Source organism: Dicentrarchus labrax, unplaced genomic scaffold (genome assembly GCF_905237075.1).
Source record: "Dicentrarchus labrax unplaced genomic scaffold, dlabrax2021, whole genome shotgun sequence".
NCBI lineage: Eukaryota > Metazoa > Chordata > Actinopteri > Moronidae > Dicentrarchus > Dicentrarchus labrax.
In genome coordinates, this window is record NW_026136713.1 from 15,197,531 (window position 1) to 15,220,944 (window position 23,414).

The 23,414-nt window shown below is 44.9% G+C and overlaps 1 protein-coding gene across 5 annotated transcripts in view; it reads right to left on the reverse strand.

Annotated features, from left to right (window-relative positions):
* ebf1a (EBF transcription factor 1a) overlaps positions 1–21,739 on the reverse strand; it is a 54,270-nt gene extending 32,531 nt beyond the window's left edge. For all 5 annotated transcript variants that reach the window (XM_051418972.1, XM_051418971.1, XM_051418970.1 and 2 more), the window contains exons 1-6: positions 21,295–21,739; positions 20,272–20,428; positions 19,139–19,202; positions 18,301–18,356; positions 16,940–17,013; positions 15,359–15,427 (exon numbers count right to left, since the gene is read on the reverse strand). In XM_051418972.1, the coding sequence (XP_051274932.1) occupies positions 15,359–15,427; positions 16,940–17,013; positions 18,301–18,356; positions 19,139–19,202; positions 20,272–20,428; positions 21,295–21,428 (554 nt within the window). In that variant the 5' untranslated portion in view covers positions 21,429–21,739. The remainder of the gene's footprint in view (positions 1–15,358; positions 15,428–16,939; positions 17,014–18,300; positions 18,357–19,138; positions 19,203–20,271; positions 20,429–21,294) is intronic.
* Between the last annotated feature and the right edge of the window lie 1,675 nt (positions 21,740–23,414).

The window sequence follows — 23,414 nt, forward strand, 5'->3', positions numbered from 1 at the left end:
GTATAATGGTGTCACTTAAATTAGGGTCACTCATCTGTGGGAAACTGTTGCAATGTGCGCTGAATGTGTATCTCTTCCCCTTGTACGGTATGTATATGAGCGTGAGCATGCTCTGGTGTTTGTGCGTCAACTCGAACGTGAGTGTGTGTGCGTGAGTGTGTTTGCATGGCTTCAACCCAATAATAATGGTCCAGATAGTGTAGAGCCTCGCAGACTAATTAGCCATATCACTGAGAAAATAGCAGGCTGCTAATTAATGGGTATTATGGCATTTCAGAAGTCACTGCTCTAATTGGGAGGGAACTGAGCCCCGCATTTCCATACTGCAGTAATACCAGCTTTATCCACCCGTCTATCTGTCTGTCTGTCTGTCTACCTACTTGGCATGCTTGCTTTTAAACACAATCCTCCACATGCATGCAGGCAAAATAATTATCCTGCACATGCTCACATTTTCAAACACACATACACCCAGTAATGCACTGGATGTGTACACACACACACTGCCAAGAGAGCTACTTTTTGCCACGAGGGGACAAGAATCATTCATTTTTATAACCTCTGACCCATAATCTTATATATTTATTCTGATTAAATATCTTTTTATTGCTTTTAGAGGAAAAAAAGCCTAATGCAAGTGAATTGGTGAGTAATATAATACACCTGAATAATTCTCTGCATCCTTTTGTACGTGTGTGTGTCTCCAAACCAGCTCTCTCTGATACACATGCATACATGCATATCCCCTATAGATTCCTCTTAACCCTATCAGACGGTGGGACAATCAAAATAGATTTGCATTCAAATGCCACATGCTCGGTATCAAATATCAAATCAAGCCCGAGTCACTGAGACAGACAGACAGTCATCTCCTCCCTGCTTCCTCCACCTCCCTCCAACACCTCCTCCTCCTTTCTCCTCTCGGGGTCCCAGGGACTCCCATTCTCCCCTGGACAAGCTCTATCGAGGAGTGACAGGCTGTGGCCAGGGCTTGATTGACAGCCTGTTGATGCTTCTCTCTTTCCACTACACACACACACACACACACACACACACACACACACACACACACACACACACACACACACACACACACACACTCCCTGTTTGCCTCCACCACCTCCCCCTGCTCGTGCACTGGTCTGGGTGTCAGTGATAGCCCCTGGGCTAGTGCCCCGCAGGCTGCACAGCGCTATACATACAAATCACAGTGTGTCAGCCTTGTGAATGGGCCCATTTTGACTTTGTCCTTGTAAAGTCAGGCCCCCCTTGAAGCGGCCTGGATCTGTATCCTGCCTCTTTTTTACTTTCCCTTTCATTCGTATATACACACAGAGGCAGATGCATGATGAAACCTACACAAAGAGACAAGTAGTAGGAGTACGCACCCACATAAACACATGTGCACAGAAACACACAGGAAAAATGGCAGATTTAAATGTGGTGCTAATGGGCAGCACCTCACAGCGGCAGGGTATAAATACATCAACAACAACACACACATAGACAGTCCACATGCACCGTAACAGCCAAGACCTGGGGCCTAATCTCACACACTCAGCTAGTACACCTGGTTAATGTTAAGAGGGCAGTTATAGTCAATTACATTCCCATATAACGCATAAACCTCCACCCTGCCTGTGCCGGGAGAGTAATTGAAAACAGGCGCAGAACGCACTGGGGTCCAGACAAAAAAGTCAACTTCCCACCCCTGACTTTCCCATTCACTACATATGCTGTCTTCCCGTTTCATATTCTGGAGTCCTGGGGGCAAATGTAAGAGGGAGGAAGGGGTGGGTTGCCATTTGGATATAAGGCAGTGAAAGAGCAGGAGGATATGGAGTCATATGAGGTACTGGAGAGGAAGACAAAAGGAGTGGGAAGGGGGAGATGGTACAGGCTTTGTCTCCCAGGTGAGGTCCAGGGGAGGAGCAGTTAGGGTCGGGGTGAGAGGGTGGCGGACTGCTGGTGGTGTTCCATGTGGGTGGGGTGGCTGGGTGGGTGGGGGATTAAGGGGGACAACGGTTGTAAGTAGGAGTTTGAGACTGACAGGTGACATTACCCTGCGTCATGGCTGGAGGGACAGAGGGACAGAGGGCGCGATGGTTATCCAAGCAGAGAAATGTCAACGTCCAGACACCGCTGTGACACACACACACACACACACATAAACAAGAGCTCCACAGACACACAAGTACACAAAGATCCAGGACAAAGGAGTCTGGAGTCTTTGAGAACGAAAAAGGCTGGCTACAGTGGGCAGAGATGAAGAGATTACATCCTCTCCATTTAAAAAAGGAGGAGATGAGAATAAAGAGACAAAGCAGAAGAAAAGGCTAAGAGTCACTGACTATACTATTACGAGTCAACAACCTTGCATTTATTCATATCATCTGCTTTCAAAACGTAAACCTCCATTCTTTCCTGAAGTTGGTTCTTTCTTCACATTTCTCCCTTTTCTCCGCCATTTTCATTAAAGCCTAACCTAATTTTGGCAAAGCTTATAAAATGTCCATATTGCTGCTCATTCGACCCCATTGATTTAGTGTTTGGTTAAATATTCACGACTGTGGATGCAATTAACATGCTGTTAATGAATAATTGATCGCATCTTAAGCGGCCATAAAACTCATGCATATTAATTATTGAAACAGGAAATATGAAAAAAAACAACCTTCCTTGTTTTGCCTCAATCAACATTCTTTCATTTTGTTTCTTTAGTCAGGAAGGCCTGTTAAGAGTATTCGAGAGGGAAAAGTGCAGCTTGTAAATGTGTGTGTATGGGAAGGAGACAGGAGGCAGAAAGTGCTATGAACACTATGCAAATGTCTCCCGTAAACACCGCTTTAACAGCTCTCGTATGCATTTAAGCCGCCTTTGAGTACATCCATTTAGCTGGTATATACATCTCTATGTGTGTGTGTGTGTGTGTGTGTGTGTGTGTGTGCATCGTACAGCTCAGTGCGATGTGGAGTACAGTGAGCCTTGTGTTGACAGCCTCGGTGTGACAGAGGTAGTAGCTGCCTGTTTTAAGAGGCAAGTGTTTACCAGGAGCGAACACAACAAAAAAAACAAACAAATCTAGTGAACATGGTAGGCTTGTCAGCATGAGACTGGAGATCAGTCAGCCAACAATGAGTTTTCCTCTCCCACTGTGTCGCTACTAGTGTATGGGTATAGGCTGATGTCACCCCTGGCACTTCCCCGGGCCCTGGTGAGTAGAGAACAATAGTGTAGAGAGGGAGATGGGGGGGTGGGAGGGGGGAGTCAGCTTGAATGTGTCTCGCATTAATGCTGAGATGCACCTGTGGTCAGGTGAATGTTCGACTCCCTTCCCCATGTGTATGTAAGAGAGCACGACTGTGTGTTTGTGTGTGTTTGCGCACAGGTTTGGGGTTAAATTCATTATCCGCACACCCTGCAGTCTTAAACCACTCTAAAATGTCTTGACATGAAAAATACATTCCAGAAGCAGCCACACACTCCAGGAAAACACCAATTTACATCGTCGCTTGTTATTTATTTAGCACTCAAAAAGCTCTAAGAGGTGTGTGTGTCTGTGTGTGTGTATTAGGTGTGTGTTACCCCCCTCTATCTCCCTCTCCGGCACCTAACTAACTACTCCGCGATGTTGGTGCCTCGAAGCTAAAAGTGACAAGCCGTCAATTGTGTTCCAATATTAACCCCCTCTCAATGTCTGCGTGCCCGTCTTCTTCTCTGTGATGTTGGCTTGATCAAAGAAGCAGCACTTTGGCAAAAATAACCAGGGAGAGTGAGATGGAGGACACCATGCTGCTTACAGGCTGATGAACGACGGCCAGTCTCTCTGCAAAACACTGTCCCCCTTTTCTTTTCTTTGTCTCTCCTTCTCAGTCTTTCTCATTATCTCCTTTTTTCTCTCTCCTGGAGAGGCAACATGAGGCGTTGGCCAAACATGATTCAATATCTTCTATATACAGCCAGGCAGTTAAGTAGTAGTTCATGGAGTGTACGGTATACAATTTTATGGAGAGGTAGAGCGTATATGCTCAAGCTTTTATATGGAGGGGAAGACGGTGCTCGCCAACATTTTTTTTCCCTATTTTGTTCTTACTATTCTGAAGAGAGATTGAAAGAGGGCTGGGCGGGGGATAAAAGAGAGAAGCAGACCACCAGAGAGATAGAATATGATAGAAAGATGCCCCGTGTCTGTGTTTCATCTTATGTTAGCAGGTTCACCTAGCGGTGAGATTCCTCAAATGCACCTTCAGTTATCAGCAAGGGGGGCTGAAGGGGAAGGGATAGAGAGAGAAAGGAAAGAGAGAAAGAGTAAGCACACACACGAAAGAGGGAGAGATGGGAGGTGGATCTCTCTGTGGCTAATTCTCTGGGTGTGGGAAAGCAGAGCACCTAACACAGGTTGGCCTGGTTTCAGTAATGAGTTTGATTCTTCTCCCTGCCTCCTCAGTCTCACTGGGGACTAAGACTGCATAATAACATCCTCCATACACACACACACACACACACACACACACACACACACACACACACACACACACACACACACACACACAAGCACAAACAGGTCTATGGGGAGCTAATTATTCTCACCTGTGTTAATTATTGCTGTAAGCCAATCAGCGGACTCTGTGCTAATTAGGCAGTGTTAGGTCTGATTAGTGTTTTGCAGCAGGCCCACTCAACTGTTATCTACCATACTAGTCCCCTCAGGCGAGAGAGGAGAACAGGTGGAGGCTTGCCCTGTGTGTGTGTGTGTGTGTGTGTGTGTGTGTGTGTGTGCGCTCATGCTTAATAATAAATAACTGAGGGACAGCTTAAATTCACAATAAAACAAAGTCTAATCAGTTTCTTCTCGGATCAAACTTCCATTAAACAAAACTATGCATGCCATCAATTCAACCACTCTGCCCTCTGAGTTAATTGGCCCTGGTTTGGGGTCATTTTTTTTATCTGGACAAACATCCCCTCTGCCCTTTTAGTTAATGAGGGCTGATCCAGGATCAGTTCTGTCACTAATGGCTCCTTTTTGCCAGGATAACCCCTCGGATTGATCCACGCATCCCACATGCAACCCCCGTCCTGACCCAGGAGTGCTAGCTTCTGTGTGAGTGCGTTTGGCAGGGAAAACAGAGATGCTCAAAGAAGAAAGAAAGAAAGAAAGACAGAGAAGAAGGGAGTGATAAACGTTTAAATGGAGGGTCTGTAGAGGATCTCCCAGGTGAGAGGAATGAAAAGAAAAAAGGAGAAAAAGGGGAGAAAAGAGGAGGAAAGGATGAGAGAAGGAGGAGGAGGGCGCGAGAGGGGGAGAAGCTGGAGGAAACCTTCCTCTTATGACACGATTGATTTTCTTTCAGAGGCTTGAGCCTGTCACTACTGAACACTTGGTCCCCCACTCCTCCACACACACACCCACACACACACAAGCACAAACGCCGTGCCCTGACCTCCACGTGTGCCTGCTGGTCCATACTGGGTCTAATGACACCGGGGCCTCCCACAGATCAATACCAAACTGTCACTCAGCTGGCAAGCACACACACACACACACACACCACACACACACACACACACACACACACACACAAAAACAGTCGGACAGATGCAAACACACACATACACACATGCTAGGTAGGGTATGCGTTTGCACATTTGTGTATGCTGGAAGCGATGTTTTCTACAACCTCAGCAGATGCCCTCCTCCTCCCCCTCCACCAACCCCCCCAACACACACGCACACACACAAACACACATAAACTGGACCGAAGCCATATTCTCTCTCCTCAGCCGTTTTTTCACCCTCCTGCTCCCTCACACTGAGAGTCTGGGTCCTGATGTAATATTGATGAGCGAGGATGGAGGCCCTATAAAAAGTGATAGGTCCTTGTGATTGTAAATTATAAATTTTCATCGATTTAACGTCAATTCCCACATACGCACGCATGCAAATACACACACACACACACACACACACACACACACACACACACACACACACACACACACAGAGTAAGTATCAAAATAGACACACAACTGCTTGTTTTGCCCAGGAGAGAAGGAGGAGAGTCCTTTTTCCCCCTCCTCTTGACTAACTTATTCCACGTCATTCACCGCCTTCTCTTCCTGTTTTCTTTTCTTCTTTCCATCTCCCCTCCTTCCCTCCCTCCTTCACTCTCTCCTCCTCCTCAACAATCTCAAGCACCCATCCGCCTCTCTCCATACACATCTCAAGTGCCACTTAGAAAACCAGACTGGGGCTAGAGCCAAACTCTGCTCTCTGTGGTTCTGTGTTTGTGTGACTGTCTGTGTGCGTGTGTGTGTGTATGTGTGACTTTTGGTGTCTTGGAGTCAAGATCACAGAATTAAAAACCTCACCAATCACCCCAGCCACACATTTTCTTTTAATTCTGGACACGCCAAATAATTTATGTCCAACAGAAAATCTGTTGACTGTGAAAAGCTCTGGCTAAAAACATTTGTTTGTCTCTGTTAAATCACTAATTATAGCCTGGCACAACACAGGGCAGATGCAGGCTAATTCACCATTAGGCCGTTTGGTGTTTATTAAACTTTTATAATGTGATCACTCTGATAACGGCACAATTGTTTCCCTGGGCGTGTGTGATTATACTGTTGTACCCCTCTGTCCCCTTGTAATGGCTCCCGCCGAGTGTGTGTGTCCATATATGTGTGTGTGTCTTGGAGCTTGCGGAGCAGTGTTTTCCATTTCTCATTAGAGTGGCACAGACTCCTGCTGCAGGGTCAATGGAGGGGGAGAGGGTGTGTGAATGTGTGTGTGTGTATATCTGTTTGAAGGGGAGTGGGGTGGTAATGAGCGCAGGAACATAATACTACGGCGTCCATTAATGCTCTGAGGCAGTGACATTAGGCATACTTAACTAATAGAGCCAGTCTCTGCAATTACCCACTGTTATCTCTGCAGCTTTAGAGGGGAACCGGCTTTAATAAATGTTTGTAGTGATGTGATAAATGCCAGGTTTGCTCATTTGTAATCTACACTGCGGGACAAGGGGAAGCGGGTGGATCTAATTGTTTTCCTACGGATTGGAGAATGTAGTTGAGTTCAGAGAAAAAAAAAAAAAACGTCTTTCCTTTTCAGAACATTTTCCTCCAGGTACATCTTCCTCCTTCTCTATTGTCTATCCATCTATCGCTCTAAGTCTCTCTCCGCCTCTCTCTCTCAGCTCTCAGTGGGGGTACTGTTACAACTGTCCTCCTGTCAAACAGAGGAAAGCAGTCCGTACCCGACGCTCACCGTCACGTCTCTGGCTCCTCTTTTTCCTCCGCTCTCATCTCTCTTTCATCCCGGCCCACATCAGAGGCTCGACCGTGATTGTGTGTGTAAACATCTTGTCATGCTAACACGGGCGTCATGACAGAAGAGAGACGCGCTTCATTAACGCCATGCTTGTAAGTTTGTCTTTGTGTTTGAACGTGAGTGTGTGGGCTATATGTCTGCCCAAACACACTATTTTTTAATAGTATGTTTCTTGAATGTCTAGGGTCAGTGGCAGAAACATAGAAGATTTGTATAGACTGGGTTCTTTTATTGCACCAATGTGACAATTTAGGGACTTCCATCAGCTACAATCTTGCAAAAGCAAAGTTAATACAGTCACCATGTCTGCTTCACTCCAAACTTCTCTCTGAATATCTACAATAAAGAATAACAGTCAATTAACAAGCAAGTAATGACTTGCTACAGAAAAAACACCAACAATTTCACCTCCTTGCACACCCCTCACTCTTTTGGCAGTAAATCTTCTCTGTTTGTGTGAAGACAATAGCCAGAGGAAGAGAGAGAGGGAGTGGTGTAGCGAGAGAAAAAGAGGGTACAGGAGGGGAGGCAGAGGAGAAAGCGTTGCTGTTAATTGTTTTCCAGAAAAAGGTTGCGAAGGTCTGCACGTTTGAACTGAATGTCACCTCATGTAAATCACAGCCTCTGTGTTGTAGAAGCCAATAACTGGGATAATTAGCGTGACTCTCTCCCTCGCTGCACGCAGAGATCGAGGAAGAATGCGCTGCCGAGGAAAGAGCGTTCAAACGCGGGGAAGATTCCAAGTGTGATTAACCAAAAAACCCTCAGAGTTAAATCTGGAGTTTTGAGTGGGAGGACCAAAGAAAAAGACACATAGACAGAGGGGCAGATAGAGAGAGAGAGAGGTAGAGAGATGAAGAAGAGAGACACATGGATGGATAAAATCAGAGAGACAAACACAGAAGGAGACGCAGAAGAAAAGGAAACGAGTGAACATTCCTCCCAGCGAGGTCAAGCCACTCGGTAAACAAACAAACAACGTTAGCAGCACACACACAAAGGGGGTGAGGCGGTGTAAAACAACAAAGTGTCTCAGTCGATTGCCTACGCCTTACTTTGTCTCCCCTCATCAGTTACATAAACACAAACAAAGGCCTTTAAATTCAGCTCAGCTTTTTGAAGTGGAACAGTGACATGTGCTTGGGTCTCATTTGTTGATGATTAATGCAAAGTAAAAAGAATATATTAAGAATGTAAGAATATATCATCGCTTTGATCGAACAGTGCTGTTGACCATAATTGTCTGCATGTTGACGTCGCTGCTTTACGTTTAATTATGGCAGAAACACTCCCTTGAAGATTTCCTTTTGTCTCTTAACATTGCAGCTCAAATTAGTCAAGCTCAATGTCACAAAACTCATATATGAGAGCAGATATGAAAAGGTTGAACTTGGAAATAATGATGTGGTTACTAAATAGCCTATGTAGGTGTTTTATTTAATGTTTTTAAAGAATATCGATAATCGTGATGCAGAGAAAAAAAGGAAAATCTCACATGAAATAATCAGAATATATTAAAAGGATCATTCCTATGTTGCAGAGTCCCACCACCACTATCACACTCCATATCTCTCCCTCCCTGTCTCCCCCATGCCGTGCAGGTTTTCCTTCCATTGTGGCGTGTGAAACTGAGAGCGCCGCTCACAGCGCCTGGCCAGCGATCCATTCTTCCTGGACAGATTGATGGAAAACAATCAACAGACTATACATCTTGCTCGGGCACAGCGGGTCACCAGCACTCATCCTGGACACCTGGACTTACATCCTGGGCTACAAGCGCTGAGGTAAAGCGCCAGAAGAGGGGATGGGACGGAAACTGGCTGATGGGAAGTGAGACGCCAGGTTGGGGGGTATATGGAGCTGGCATGAAGCGTACAGTCTGTGTTCTCACTTAGCAGAAATAATCAGTAAACAATGAATCATCAGTGAGGGCTGAGATCAGGGTGGCTGGAAGCTATACCGCTTGATGACACACTGGCTCAGCCTGCTGTGAGAGGAGGCCTGAGTATCCTTCACCGAGAGGAGCTGGTGTGTCTATTCAATTACGAGCAGCAACACAGGCAGCCATGTAACACATCGGCTGTGAGAGAGCACTTAGTGGGCCATGCGCTAGACTGTCCACACACATCAGAGCGCTGAGAAAACAAAGCACTGCTCCTGCAGCACACACATAACCATGCACGTCCAAATGTATAGCATCACACCAAGAGGCACACACTCACGCTCTTCACGCCTCATTTGAAAAGCAAATTGAGCGCATCTTCTAGGGCAAGTCACGGACTAAATCCTGGAAAACGTTAGTCTTTCCTCACTTGCAGTACCACACACACGTTCACACGTCATACATGAGACCTTTCATATGGTAAATATAACTTCATTCTATTTAAATCCCATACTATCTCTATCTCTCTGTCCTGCAATTTCCAACACCAAAAATGTCTTAAATAGCTCTCAGAGAAGTAGGACGCTACTCATTTGGGTCAGATCTGGCCAGCCAAACCCCTTCATTCTGGGACAGAACAAACACTGACACAAAGGCAGAGGGAACGGCCAAGGAGAGCGGCCAGGTCAGGCAGGGAATGTCAAGCAGTAATGACAAAGCAGTTTGCAAAGAAAATAGAGCTACTACAGCGCTATTTACAGTAACCCTCGCCAAAAAACTCCTCATGTCATGAAGCCCAGAACTTTTCACTGTTATGACATTTGTAAATTACAGTTTATATGCCCTAATAAACTGTTTGTTACCTGTATTCAGCTGGGAAGCATTAGCTTAACTACCTATAAAGCGTCATAGCAGCTCTGTTTAGTTTATTGGGGAAAGAATTAAAACACAACCATGCAGTACACACACACAAATTTAAGCATTAAAAATAGTTATTTCCAGTGTGTTCCTCATTGTTTCCTCACCACAAAACAAAAACAGCCTGTGTTAATTTGATATTTCTTATCATGGAAACAGACCCGTGTTTGCTCTGTGAATGATGTGTTAATTTTTCGTGAGGTGTTCGAAAATGAAAGCGAGCCAGTTGTTGGCGATGAGAGTGCGGAAGGTCTGGATGAGAGAGAAAGAGGCAGCGCTGTTTTAGAGGCTCCTCGACCTCCAAACTCTCTGCTGTCAATCAGCGCAGCCGTCCGTCCCCTGGGGCTGCGCTTTCCTCCAACCCTGGGGGGGGGGAACCACCGCAGGGAAAAAAGAACACAACCAAACAGATGCAGAGAGCTGCAGGTCAATGTGTGTGTATGTGTGTGTGCGTTATATTTTTGCACGCCTGTGGATTCTTAAAATTGCGCATGCGTGCGTCTGCATATGTATTTGTGTACTATGTATGAGTTTATCTGAGGGTGAGAGTTGCATCTGTGTCTATGTGTGTGTGTGTTTTTATGTGTGTGTGAGGCAGATTTGTGAGGCAGCCAACACCTGAGGGAGGGGAGTTCTGTCTGCATATCGATGAGCCAGCAACTCTGCCTCTTTGCCCCTGAGCCCTGCACAAACACCACAACCAGCTCAGGGCCAGTCCTTTTCAAAGCCTCCCATAACATCTAATGCAGCTGTCCCCCCTTCAGACTGCAGAAAAAAGAGACAGCACATCAACAAGAAAAAAATTAAATTTTAAAAAGAGAAAAAGGCAGTGCTGAAAATCAAGGCACAATCTGAGAAGATCTCTTTTCCCTCAAAGAGTAACACCAAAAGAAAAACACTGTCGGCCTCTGGGTCTCATGATGCTGTTTCCAGCTTTTCTTTGTCTTGGAGGGAAATGGAAAGCTAGTGATAGGTGGTCAGGGAAACAATAGGAAACCAACTGTGAGAAAAAAAGTGGAATAGAGGGGAAAATGAGTGACAATCTTGCATAAAATAAAACAGAGCATGGTATGGGGGGTAAAAATGAATAACCTCAATATTCAGATGTCAGAGACATCAGCAGAAAGTCAGAAGAATGCAGGATAGCTGTACTGTAAGTGTGTTTCCACCTTCTCACTCACACAGTCATGGATATGAAAGTGAAACTAAGCTGAGGGGACGGAAGGCGCTGCCAGTAAACCACATTAGCATCAAATGCAAATGAGAAGGGGGCTAATGGCTGGACAGGTGCAGACTGGGCCTCTAAATGACACACACACACACACACACACACACACACACACACACAGATACACACACACACACACACACACACACACACACACACACACACACAGATGAGATGGATGAATTAAACATGGGTGGGCTCGGCTTGGGGGGCTGGCAGGGCTGACATAAAGTCAATGACATACATTATTCACTAGCGCACGTTAGCCCAGCCAAGGCAACACATGACCTCTCACCCCAGGAAGTGCATCCAAACATAACAACCAAAACAATGAGGGGGTTCCCTTCTACAGTACAGAGAGAGACAAAGAGGGGGAGACTGACAAACAAGCTATGCAGCAAAATGCATCAGCTTGGAAAATGCACTCCTCAAAACATTGCTAGCCTCGAAGTTTAACTGGTGTAAAACCAAACCAGGTGTAGAAGTAAGGCAGGCCAGAGGTGAACCAAAACCAGGTCTACAAGTGCTAACTACCACCATGAAGCTGAGAGTCAGTCCATTTCACTGGCTCACAGAACAGGAAACTGTCGGCCATGACATCATCCTCCCCGGGAGGAGCACTTCCTGCCCGACATTCTTCACTCAAGACACACACACACTCGCCAGGAAATGGCCTCCATCAACACACACACACAGTCCTGGGGAAATAACCAACATCGACGCGGATACATAAGCATAGACACGCATGCACGGAAATGGGCCACATCAACGGCGGGCTGCAGGAGTGTGTGCAAATGCAAACACACACAAGCACACACTCCAAAACAGCCATAAACCTGAAATAACATCGTCTGTGCATGTAAACTTGACACCCCCCACATCCCTCCCTGCACCGTGACTGGAAAGAGGAATCATGGGATATGCAGGGCTATCCAGTGGATCCTTATCTCTGGTCACAGAGAGTTTCTCCTCCCCCCCCTCCCCCTTACAGAGAGGCTCTCCCTGCCTGGGGGACACCCTGCGGCACGCCTGGGGGAGCTGGATGGGCAGGAAAGGGCCACAGGACACAGGTGGTAGGAGGCAAGAGAGGACACCTGGGGCCGGAGGGACAGTCATACCCCCAAAGCGAGTAGGGTTAAGAGATTAGTCCACAGTTATATGGCTGCAGCAAGTAAATTAATATCAACAGTTCCGTGGAGAGATTAATTTAAGAAAAACTATGCAGAGAGATAGCAAAGGTCTACGCGGGTGAGAGGGAAATGTGCTTGTAATTTGAGGCCCATCCAGGCACATGATAGACTGACTAGCAGTGGCTGCATATGATTAACCCCACACTAACCAGGAGTGATGGAGAGAGGGGTGGAAGTGGAGGAGTGGGGGTTAAGGACTCCCCTAATATTATCCTGCCTCTGTAAGAGGCTAAAGTGGACCACACAGGTTTCCCTGGGGAAGACATAGAGAGGCACACAGGAGCTCCTCACCTTTCAGCTGCTTCCCATGCTCAGTGTCAAGCACAGACACCACATGTTATGCCAAGGCCTCTCTAAATTTCTGAATATAGCACCTCAGAGGTTAAATACGTAAAATACGGCATCTTCAGCACTGACTGATGAAGATCAGATGGACTTTGAAACCTCAGTCAGTCAGATGGCATAACGGCATGAAAAGAGGACAGATGGCGGGGGAGGTTTCGTTCAACTAAAGTAAAAAATCTAAGAAATGTTAAAGTGCTTTTTGCTATCATAGCCTAAACAAATAAGATTCATAATTAAAATCTGTATCATATTTCTCCTTGTAGATGCTTTAAAGCCCAAACAAATTTCCTTTTCAACAGGAGGCAAAATAAAGAGAGGGGTGAGAGAATCTCCCGGTGAGCGAGTACAGTACCCAGAGCGCTGCCGATCCACACTGTACTAGATTTGTTCTCCTAACAATCAAATAAGTTTCTCATTAGCTGACTTTATTTTTCCTCATTCCTGCGGTTTTGCTGCAGTGGCCTGTTTCTCCCATCTTAACGAGAGAGAGCTAATTAGGCAATCAGACCCATTACTCTTCCAGAAGAGTTAGAGCTAGCCCAGCTAATTAGGGCTGTAAAATCTAATCATCTCTGCGAAACAGCAGAGGGCTAACGAGCCCTTATTTAACGAACTAAATAACTTCAAGGGTGGAGAGGGGCTGCTGATGGTATTTCTTTATGAATTTGAAGGAGGGGAACTCATGGTAATTGAGTCAGTTTCACCCTTGCAGTTGTTTGTTTGTTTATGAATCCCTGATTATTACAACTGCCAAGAATATATTGGTACTAAATGAGCAAACGTATAAACCCTCCTCTCCTTATTCCCCTTCAGTCCCCCCTTTAAAACAAGCCAACCCCCCAATCATTCTCCTCTCACCTGACCTATTTTCCTGTCCAGAAAGAGTGCTCGCTGGAGAGGAAAACGGAGATACTGCTGTTGTTTTCCCTCCCCCTGTTCTAATTTGTTGTTCGTTAATGCTGCCCTCACACCTGAGCCATTGGGTGTCGGGGGAATACCGCCAGCGAGCGACCACAACACATGCTCAGAGTGGGAAAGCTGTTCACAGCAAAGCTCAGCCTGTTTCACCAAGGTGGCTCTGCTCAAACTGCGGCAAACTGAAGGGAAAGTTTAACCATAGCGAGCTGGGACGTACCCCCATAAAAAACTGAGCAACAGAGTGCACAGATGAGAAACTCAACAAGTACGCACACGTGAAAACAAAAATCAGAAATATGGCACAGAGTGATGGGCAGGCGTGTTGTCTGAGGCCACGTGGTGGGGTGCAGCTGTCTCAGGGAGCGCTGAGGTGAGGCCTTCCGCTTCACTGGAGCGGAACGAGGGTGGCGCACACAGACACGAACACACACACATGCACACACACATACATACACAGGTAAAGAGTAGCTTTTGACAGAGCAGCAGCGAGAACAGGACAGCTGTGTTCATCAGATAGCACAGGTCACTGCCTCATTAACACACACAAATACACTCAAATGTGACAAATTCAAATTAGACATAAAACCTAAATCCTAACGTACGATGCACTTCTTTCTACCTGATAATACATTAGTTTGGACAGGTTATGAATCACAAAATACAGTCAGAAAGGGTGATGCTTTATGGAAAATCACTTCACCGTTCAAGTTTTTACTCTCATTCTGTCTTGAGCAGCCTTAATTCTGCACGCTCCAACAACTGCTCAAGTATAAACAAATAATTTCCCTCACACTGTACGTCCACATGTGCACCACATGCACGCACACAGTGCACCACACGCACGCACACAGTGCAGGCCGGACTGTAAATCTACAAGGCTTTTTTCTTTTTTCCGTCCGACCGTAAATCATGCACGCTGCTGCATCGGTCAGAGGTAGTTTATGACGGCAGGAGAAAGGTGTGCACTCAAAGAAAAGTGTGCGTGTGCAGGAGTGTGTCTGCGAGAGTCGAAAGCGGCAGACAAGCCTCAGTGCCACACTCAGCCCCAGAGTGAGATTTATATACAGAAACACACGCACACACACAACAGGCTGTAGCTGTAACCCTAACTGCTCATCAGCTAAGTCATCAGCCCAACCACACAAACACTGTTTGACCACACTTGAAGCAGAGCTCAACTGCTCTGTGATTGCTCCTCCACTTTACACACATAGCACTGGAATATTATTTACTGCTGTTTCACAGATTTTGCTTACACAGTTGATTATACATACTGAGATTTAGACAACCTGTGGCCTGCTTTTATTAGGCCTGCAGGTTTTATTTTCTCAGCCAAATCGCACGTCAATAATAGCTTTCATCTGCTTACTTTTCAATTTTGTCACGACTTTTATATCTATAGTATGTTTCTGCAACATTTGCTGCCTGTGTATTCTGCACACAGTTCCCGTTTGCACCCACACGCAGTCATACGTGATTGTGTTTGTGTTTACAACGACAGCGCAGAATCACGTCGGCCGGGGTTAAAGGGCAAAGCTTACCTGTCGATGATGACAGGGTCTGATGGGGTCTCGTTCCTGTTGCCACAACTCTTCTTATCACAGCATCGACTGCAGGGAGGCGAGAGAAGAGGAGATTGGGGTGGGGTGTGTGGGGGGGGCAGAGACAAAGGGGAGTTAGTCACAGACATGTGAACGACAGAGAAAGCAAGATAAGGTACAACACAAAGAGGGAGAGGAAGTCAGATGAGCATTACAGGAAAGAGAAAGAGGAGTAAAAGGGCGTGAGACTTTGGTGGAGTTTAAGAAACAACGTGAATTGGATTTCTGTCGGGCTTCTCAAGGTAAGACTGGGGCTCTAGCGCTACAGTAGGTGAGATCAGCGGGGTGATTTTAGGGAAAGTTTGGAGGAGAAGAGCAAAAGCAGTGAGCTTGAATGGGGCTGGATACAAACTTGAATTAGCCTCCAGGGCTCAGGTTAGCTCCATTTCTGTCAGACATCACACAACCAGACATCTTATGTTCTCTATTTTTCCTCAGTGCTCGTCCCCTCCCTCTATCCCGCCTCTCTCTCTCTCGCTCTTTCTCTCTCTCAGAAGTGGGTCACAGAGTGGTCCCACTGGACCTGGGGAGTAGTGCATGCTGGGTAGAAGGGGGTTGCATACTGATGTGACGAGTCCTTTCTGAATCATTTGACTGCACTACAATGTAACAGTGTGTTGTGTGGCGTCAACCCCCCCCCCAGTCCTCCCCCAAAAGTATTATCACGTCTACCTTTTCTTCTCTGTCTGCTTGTCTGTGCGTACAGTATGCATGTCTGTGTGTACCTGTGTCTGACTGTGTGTGTGTGTGTGTGGGAGGAGATGGAGAAAGACACAAAAGAGAGTAAGAGAAGGGGGGAGAGAGATTGACCCTCCCCCCTACTTTCTTGAGTCCCTCAGGACAGGAGGCTTGGAGAGCCAGATCAGATTTCTGATCTCGACCGTTTCCTGCAGCATATGAAAACAAGTGGTCTAAATTGCCTTGTGTGATAACCAGGAAGTGGCTCCACTTTGCCACTAGCCATTTCTCTACATGTAACTCTACATGTATTTCCAAATGGCTGGTTTGTGAGGGACAATCACATGCTGCGCAATGCTTTTATTGATTGCAAATGCAAGCGACGGCCTGTGAGATCTATGCTTGCTTTAGTATATTTGACTGTGTGTGTGTGAATGTGTGTATATTATGTGTAATTCGAGTCTATCCCCCTCTGCACATAGCTCACTGTCAGGACACAGCAAACGGCATGTATTACACAGACTAAGGAGGATGGGTTTGAGTAATGAGCTTTTCCTTGTCCTAATTAGCTGAACATGAGAGGGATGCACACACACACATATACACAGACACATACACACACACCCCTATCAACAGAAATAGGCCAGGGCCCATCTCCCCAACCCACTTTGAGGAAAATGATAAGATTTCTATTGTAATTTAGCAGTGCTCCTCATGTCTTTGCCTCCTCTTTACACCAACAGAGACACCTCTAACGTGAGAAGAACACTCATCTTGATCCAGACTATAAAACATATTGGCTAGACCAACAAATGAGCTGTTGCTGCGTGTGCTTTGTCTTACCTGCACATGATCTCGTGGGTCAACAGGACCCGACACATCTCTGGGTTTTTATCCTGGCCCTCATAGACAATCGCCTAAAGGATGGAGGAAAAAAATCACAGAAAAATTCAAATAACCGTGATTTATATTTTTTTTAATGTGGCATGCTGAAAGGAAAAAAAAGTGAGCCTCGCTGCAGGGGCAAATAAAAAACAGAAAAGTGTGTGTGTCTTTCATCTGGGAGTAGTGTTGTCTATCTGGCAAATGTGTGTATCGTGGGAATCCAGTCCTCCTGAACAGGAACGCTCTGTTCTGACAGAGACAGTAAGAGAGAAAGCGTGTGTGTGTGTGTGTGTGTGTGTGTGTGTGTGTCCGTGCATGTGTGTACTCCTGCCTGTGCATATGTGTTTGTGCGTGCACGTATGTTTATATGCTGTGTACAGTGAGCAGTTGGACTGCCAGACTGGAGTATAGTGCACCATCTGGTCCATACAGCACAGCGTCCAAAAATCTAGTCTGGTTACCCCTCCAACCCCACTCAACATGCTCTCCAGGGCTGTGATCACCCTGCACACACATTCACACACACCAATAAACATGCAAACACACGCACTTGCAACAAACAACATCCCCTCCTACTCCTTTCATTCTAAGGCAAACTCTCTTCAAGCCTAATGGCACTAGAGGCAGAATTGGCAAAACAAAAGACCCGATATCAAAACAGCGTTGAAGCGGCTTATTTTCTTCGTTATCTAATTCATCCAAACGAAGAATTCCCTCAGTGTACGTCAGCCCACATGCACTGCTCTGTATTTCTTTGTGTGATTGAATTGGCCATAACACACTCAGGGATAGTTTGTTCTGTTTCACATTGAGGAAATGAGGGTCAAGGTCCTCAAAAAGTGAGCTGGCATGCATCACTGTCTCTCTCAAACACTAACACTAACACACAACAGCTTCTGCACCTCACCAGGATATTCACACACTATATGCGCACACATCACACAGCCCCACACGCACACACATACACATATACATGTACTGCCTGCCGCTTATAAAAACACACACCAACCCCACTTACAGGCTGCTGTGCAGAGGTAGAGTATGAGGACACATGTCCTCTACTTTTCTGGGCCTCTGTAAATGTATTCCACAGGTAAGACAGGTCGTTTATCAAGCCGGCTGTGCTGTGCTGAAGTTGAGGGTCTCAGACACAGGCATGCAGCGGGGCGAGAGGGAGGAGGGGGAGAAGGTGGTGGAGGAGGAGGACGAGGAGGAGGGGGTGCAGTTGGAAGTAGGGGGCAACATTCAGACCAACACAACCACCCGAACTGATACACAGTTAATTTCTTTGAGCCTATAGTTTAATGCAAACCTCTCACCTGTTTAGTCATAGAGTCAATAAGACGAACATACAAGTCCTGCTCTGTCCTGATCCCTGCAGAGACATAGAGACGGAGGGAGATGGTTAAAATTTAACTAGTACGATTCATATCACATCTGAGGCAAAGCTTTCCCCATGTTGGGGGATATTTCAGATCATATGTTTGATTCATTCTGACTTCCCCTGTGAGGCTCTTTATGGAAACTGAAGGAGTCCAAACGGTTACTAATGAGTATCAGTGTTTGTTACATGATGTCAGTTTGCTTGGAACGTTAACATTTTATTTACTTTTCTTTACCCCTGCTGATTTTAAAGACATTTCTTAAGAACCTAATTGTGAAAATATACACAGCAGGTATTTCTGAATTATAATCAATATAATTAAATTATTCAAGTCAGGCAGCTAGACTGAAAAAAATAAATGTTAAAAAAGAGGATGGGATTATTTTGGTGCTTTGGGTTGTTATATGCTGCCAAAGTAGGCTGACCATATAAAATATATATTTACTGTAGGTAGGTGCAAGCACATAATAATAATAATATTAATAATAATAATAATAATAACAATGGTTATGGTAATAATATTATTAATAATAATAATAATAATAATACAAGTAATGTGTAAATAACAACAACATTTAAAGCATTTTACCAATCAGATAAAGCACTGACTCTTCATGATGAACAAAAAATAAATACATAAAACAAAACACTGTAAACTGACGATTAATGATGTGACCTCCTCAAACATTTGCTTCCTGAGTTTCCTCACTTTGGTTTAACGTATCATTCACTCGCTCTTATTGCTCCATAAAAATTATGGAAGCTAGACTCACCGTTACTGTAGAGGAGCTGAAGTCTATAATGGATCCCATTGTTGGTCTTTTCCCCCGTCGTTTCCTATGAAAATTAAACCAAACAGACCCGGTCAGAACAAGCAAACCATCTCCTCCTGGGACTGCGCGTCCTCCACTTGATAGTTTAAGATTATAAACATGTAAGTCTCTGTAACTGTGATCAAATTTAAATCTACTTCGTTTCTATCATCCAACCACAAGAGAGAAAAATGTTCTGTTTGTAACTTGAACAACTTTTCTTTATGTCATTTGACTAAATCTGTTTTTGTAAACTCGACTTCTTAATAATCTGTTATTTTGAAAAAAAAACAAAACTTTCTTTACAAATAGGCTTGTTAACAACTTTATTAACCTATATTGCAAATGGCAAATTCCTAGAATGGTTCTATAGAAATTAAACAAAATGTTAAATAATAATAATTTGACATATTTATTATTACTATATCCAATAAATCACAGCGTAATATTAAAATGTGTTATTAATATTGACCAACAGCAGAAGGACATTTGGATCTAATAAATAATAAACAAGTCGATACTAAATGCTACTGAATAAAACAAACAATTAAAGTAAAACACTCACTTTTAGCGCCCCTTGCAAACAGCTCAATATTACACCTAATCGACGTATCAAACACTAATATTGATGTTTGTTTTAAAAAATTAAACATATCGTCTGACAGCACCTGCAGCAATGGGCAACACGCTGAGCTGGAGTGTCATAAAAATGCGATTCAAATATTATGTGTGGCAACAAAAGTGTTCATGCACTTGATTTACTCACTGAAGTAAATTAGTCTGAAATTGATTCCGAAGGTTTCGTAATTATAAAGAAAAGCTAAAATAATCAGAAGTGTGTAAGTCTTTCAGGAAACCACATCTAAAAATCACATGAGGGAAGTCTTCAGGACCCATGAACCCTGCTGTGTGCGTCTGGCCACTTTGTTAACACACGTCTGGTAATTTATCACTTTGACTTAACGGGCCAGTGTTCTGTGTCAGGTATCAGTCCGCTAAAAATGTATGCATCATAAATCTTATTTGTAAGATTTTTTATTATGAACTCTCATATGGTCAAAAAAATATTTTTTTTGTGAAATGTGCAAACTCACCTTTTCTTTTTCCACAAAGTCGACAAAAGTGGTTCTCTCTATTTCCACCGGCTGACCCTGTCTGTCGTATAAAGCCAGCACAAAGTGGAAGAAGTTGGACTTGCGAAGGTTGGAGGGCGGCTGTTTCTCGAAGTGTGCCCGAGCAAGACCCACTCCGCTGCGGATACATAAGCACAAACCAGCACCATCCACAACGAAGGCAATTAAAATAAATTCATTCAGTACAAATGCAATAAAAGAGATGTCTGCTTTTTAAACTACAAGCTACAGTCGCTTATGTTTCAGTCACTGTCTGTTCTAAAAATCCCAACTATGTATAATTTAATTAAAACCTCTTTCTAACGCGCACAAACGCCCTTTAGAGTTTAATCAGCAATAATGCAACAAATCAGTGAAAATATTGAGCAATAGGCCCGAAAATATACTAATTTATTTAACAAGAATAATTTGGTCAGATGAATTGCTTTCATGATGGTAGAACTGCTGTCGATATAAGAGATGTTTTTCATTTTAAACTTGACCAACTTGATTCATAGCAAATAATTATTTCTTTAAAAGAAAAAAAACTACTAAATTCAAGCTGGTAAAACATATTTATGCATGCAGTCTATCAAAAGTAAGCTACTCTGCTTTTATCACCACCAAGAAGAGGAACAACCAGCGAAGTAAGCAGAAAATCTTAAACTCAAACTCTGAGCACACTTTCCACACAACCAAAGTTAATAGAAGCCTACATTTAAACCATGCGAGCCTAAAGGTGCTTGGAGCTCACTGTGCTCTCGGTCCAGATACATGTTAAAGTACTTTGAGCCATATACAGTATTTAATCATGATTGGACTCAGAGCTAAAAACTTATAAAGCCAGCAGGAACAGTGGTTATCCAACAACTGCGTCCTCTGGGAACGCGTGCTGCCCCAAGTGATACAGCCGCTCCGTCTTTTAACACCGCAGATCTTAACGCGCTCTCCCCCCGGTCTCCACGCCCCGGTGTCAGCGCAGCACCAAGGCCGCCTCGGGCTCACCTCTGGGCGGCTGTGTTGGCGTCCAGCACTCCGGCGCCCTGCATCCATGTCCGAACCGCGTTCATCCCGGCCACCATGGGCTCTTCTTTCATACTACTCCCACTCCTCTGGATGCTCTCGTGGATGCCAAACATCAAAACGCACCTTCACACTGTCGCTATCTCTCTCTCACTCCCTCTCCTCTCTCTCTATCCACCTCTCCTTGGCTCCCTCCTTTTTCCTCTCCCTGCCTCCCCTCCTCTTGCGTCTGTTTGATCGCGCTGTCAGAGGAGCAAAGTGGCGTGGTCTATTTCACTTGGCGTTTAGTTGCGCGTGTGTTTCTCAAAGTAAACAAAAGATGCGACATGTGGAAGGAAAAAGGGGAGCTGTCAGCATCCAGGGTTAGCTGCACCTCATGTCAGCGACTCCAGAAGAAGAAGAAGAGGGGGAAGCTGCAGCTATGAAGATGAACAACGTGAGAGCGATGAAAGGGGAAGCGCAGGATGAGAGGCTGCACTGAGTTGGCGACAGTCCCCCGGATCAAGGTGCAGCTGACAAAAACACAAGCAAAATGTCAGTTTCTGCAACAAACAGTCCACAGCGAGAAAGAAAACCGAGGAGATGAAACACGTTTCACCTTCTTTCGCTCGGTTTCTTTATTTACAAAGTATTCTCCTCTGCTCAGATGAATGAAACGGAAGATTACGCGCAATTAAGAGGCAGTCCTGGGCAACGGCGGCTCCGCTCCTCGTCAGCTCCTGCTCGGGTGATTTGCGCTCTATTCTTCCCTGAGGAATCACTTTGGACCATCTCTGAGATGCCAAACAGGAGAGAACTAGTAGGTGAGGGAGGCGTGGTCTACAAGGCGAGCAGGAACGCCCCCAAACACAGTTAATAACACGGACAATCAGCTGTCCACCAACCCGACCAGCACGCTGCCCGCCCGCCTGCCTGCTGTCCCCGCCTCGTCCCACACAGTGTCCCGCCCCAGCCACTTAGCCAGAAGCTGTGCACGGTGTGTGTGTGCATGTGTGTGCGCTCGCTTGTGCCAGTGTGTGCGCTGTGTCTTTGTGTGTTTAGAGTTGACAATTAATATATTCACGACTATCAAACATCAACTCAGGGGAGGACATTAGTTTAATCCACGCAGTTTGCCCACTGAGACTAAAGGACAGAGTGAATAGGGAGACCCGGGGTGGTTGTAACATCCATCGACTGAACTGCTGCGTTGTCACTTGAGCTGCAGCTATGAAAATGTGCCCGCAATCTGTCTGCAAAACAAGACGAAACAGAATCCGATCAGATTTTTTTTACACGAGCATATACAAATAAACAGATGTTTGTGACACATATATGTGACAAAAACCTGCAATGAGAGGACCCAATTTGAGGAATCGTTGCACCACTTGTGTTTAATTGATTTAATTGAGCTTACTTATGTGTATATGTGTCAATTTAATTTAACATCCACAAACGAGCATCCGTATTTTAATTCCCCACACTGTGCATGAGTGTTTGTAAATGAACCTGCTTTGAAAAATACAAAAAAGAAAATCGACTTAATTTGAACATTTAAAGTGAAATGTAAATGTTGTATTGTCTCACAAGAACTGAATCAACTGTGTTGAGCAGTATAAGTGTTCATTCAGAGTATCAACTCTGGCAGATTATGAGCTTAAGAAAGTTTCAGCTCACCAAAAAGCCTGGCAGCCGCTGCGCACATTTTTTCTGTTACAGCCCGATGGTTTGAAATTAGCTTTGATTAGATGCATTACATAAATCTTGCGGGACTAAGTGCTGAATCCAACATAAATATGAGGATTACAGCTAAACTGTGCTGTGTCCCGCTGTCCAAAAAAATTGCAAACAGTCTAAAATAACTGCTCAAAAACAAAAATGTAAAAAATGTCTGAAGTAAAAAGAAAATTTGCATGGCTGCTCACAGAACCGTGGAAGTGCAGTGTGGGCTCACATGCATGAAAACTGCAAGACCAGCTTGCAGAAAGTGAGGATGTTACAGCTCTCCTCATGCTCCCCATCAGTCCTGGTTTCCCCCCATCATTACGGAGTCATTTCTAAATTGTCAAATTGAATTGTCTCGGGGCCATCTGTTCAATAAGCACTGTTTGGTTTATTATAAT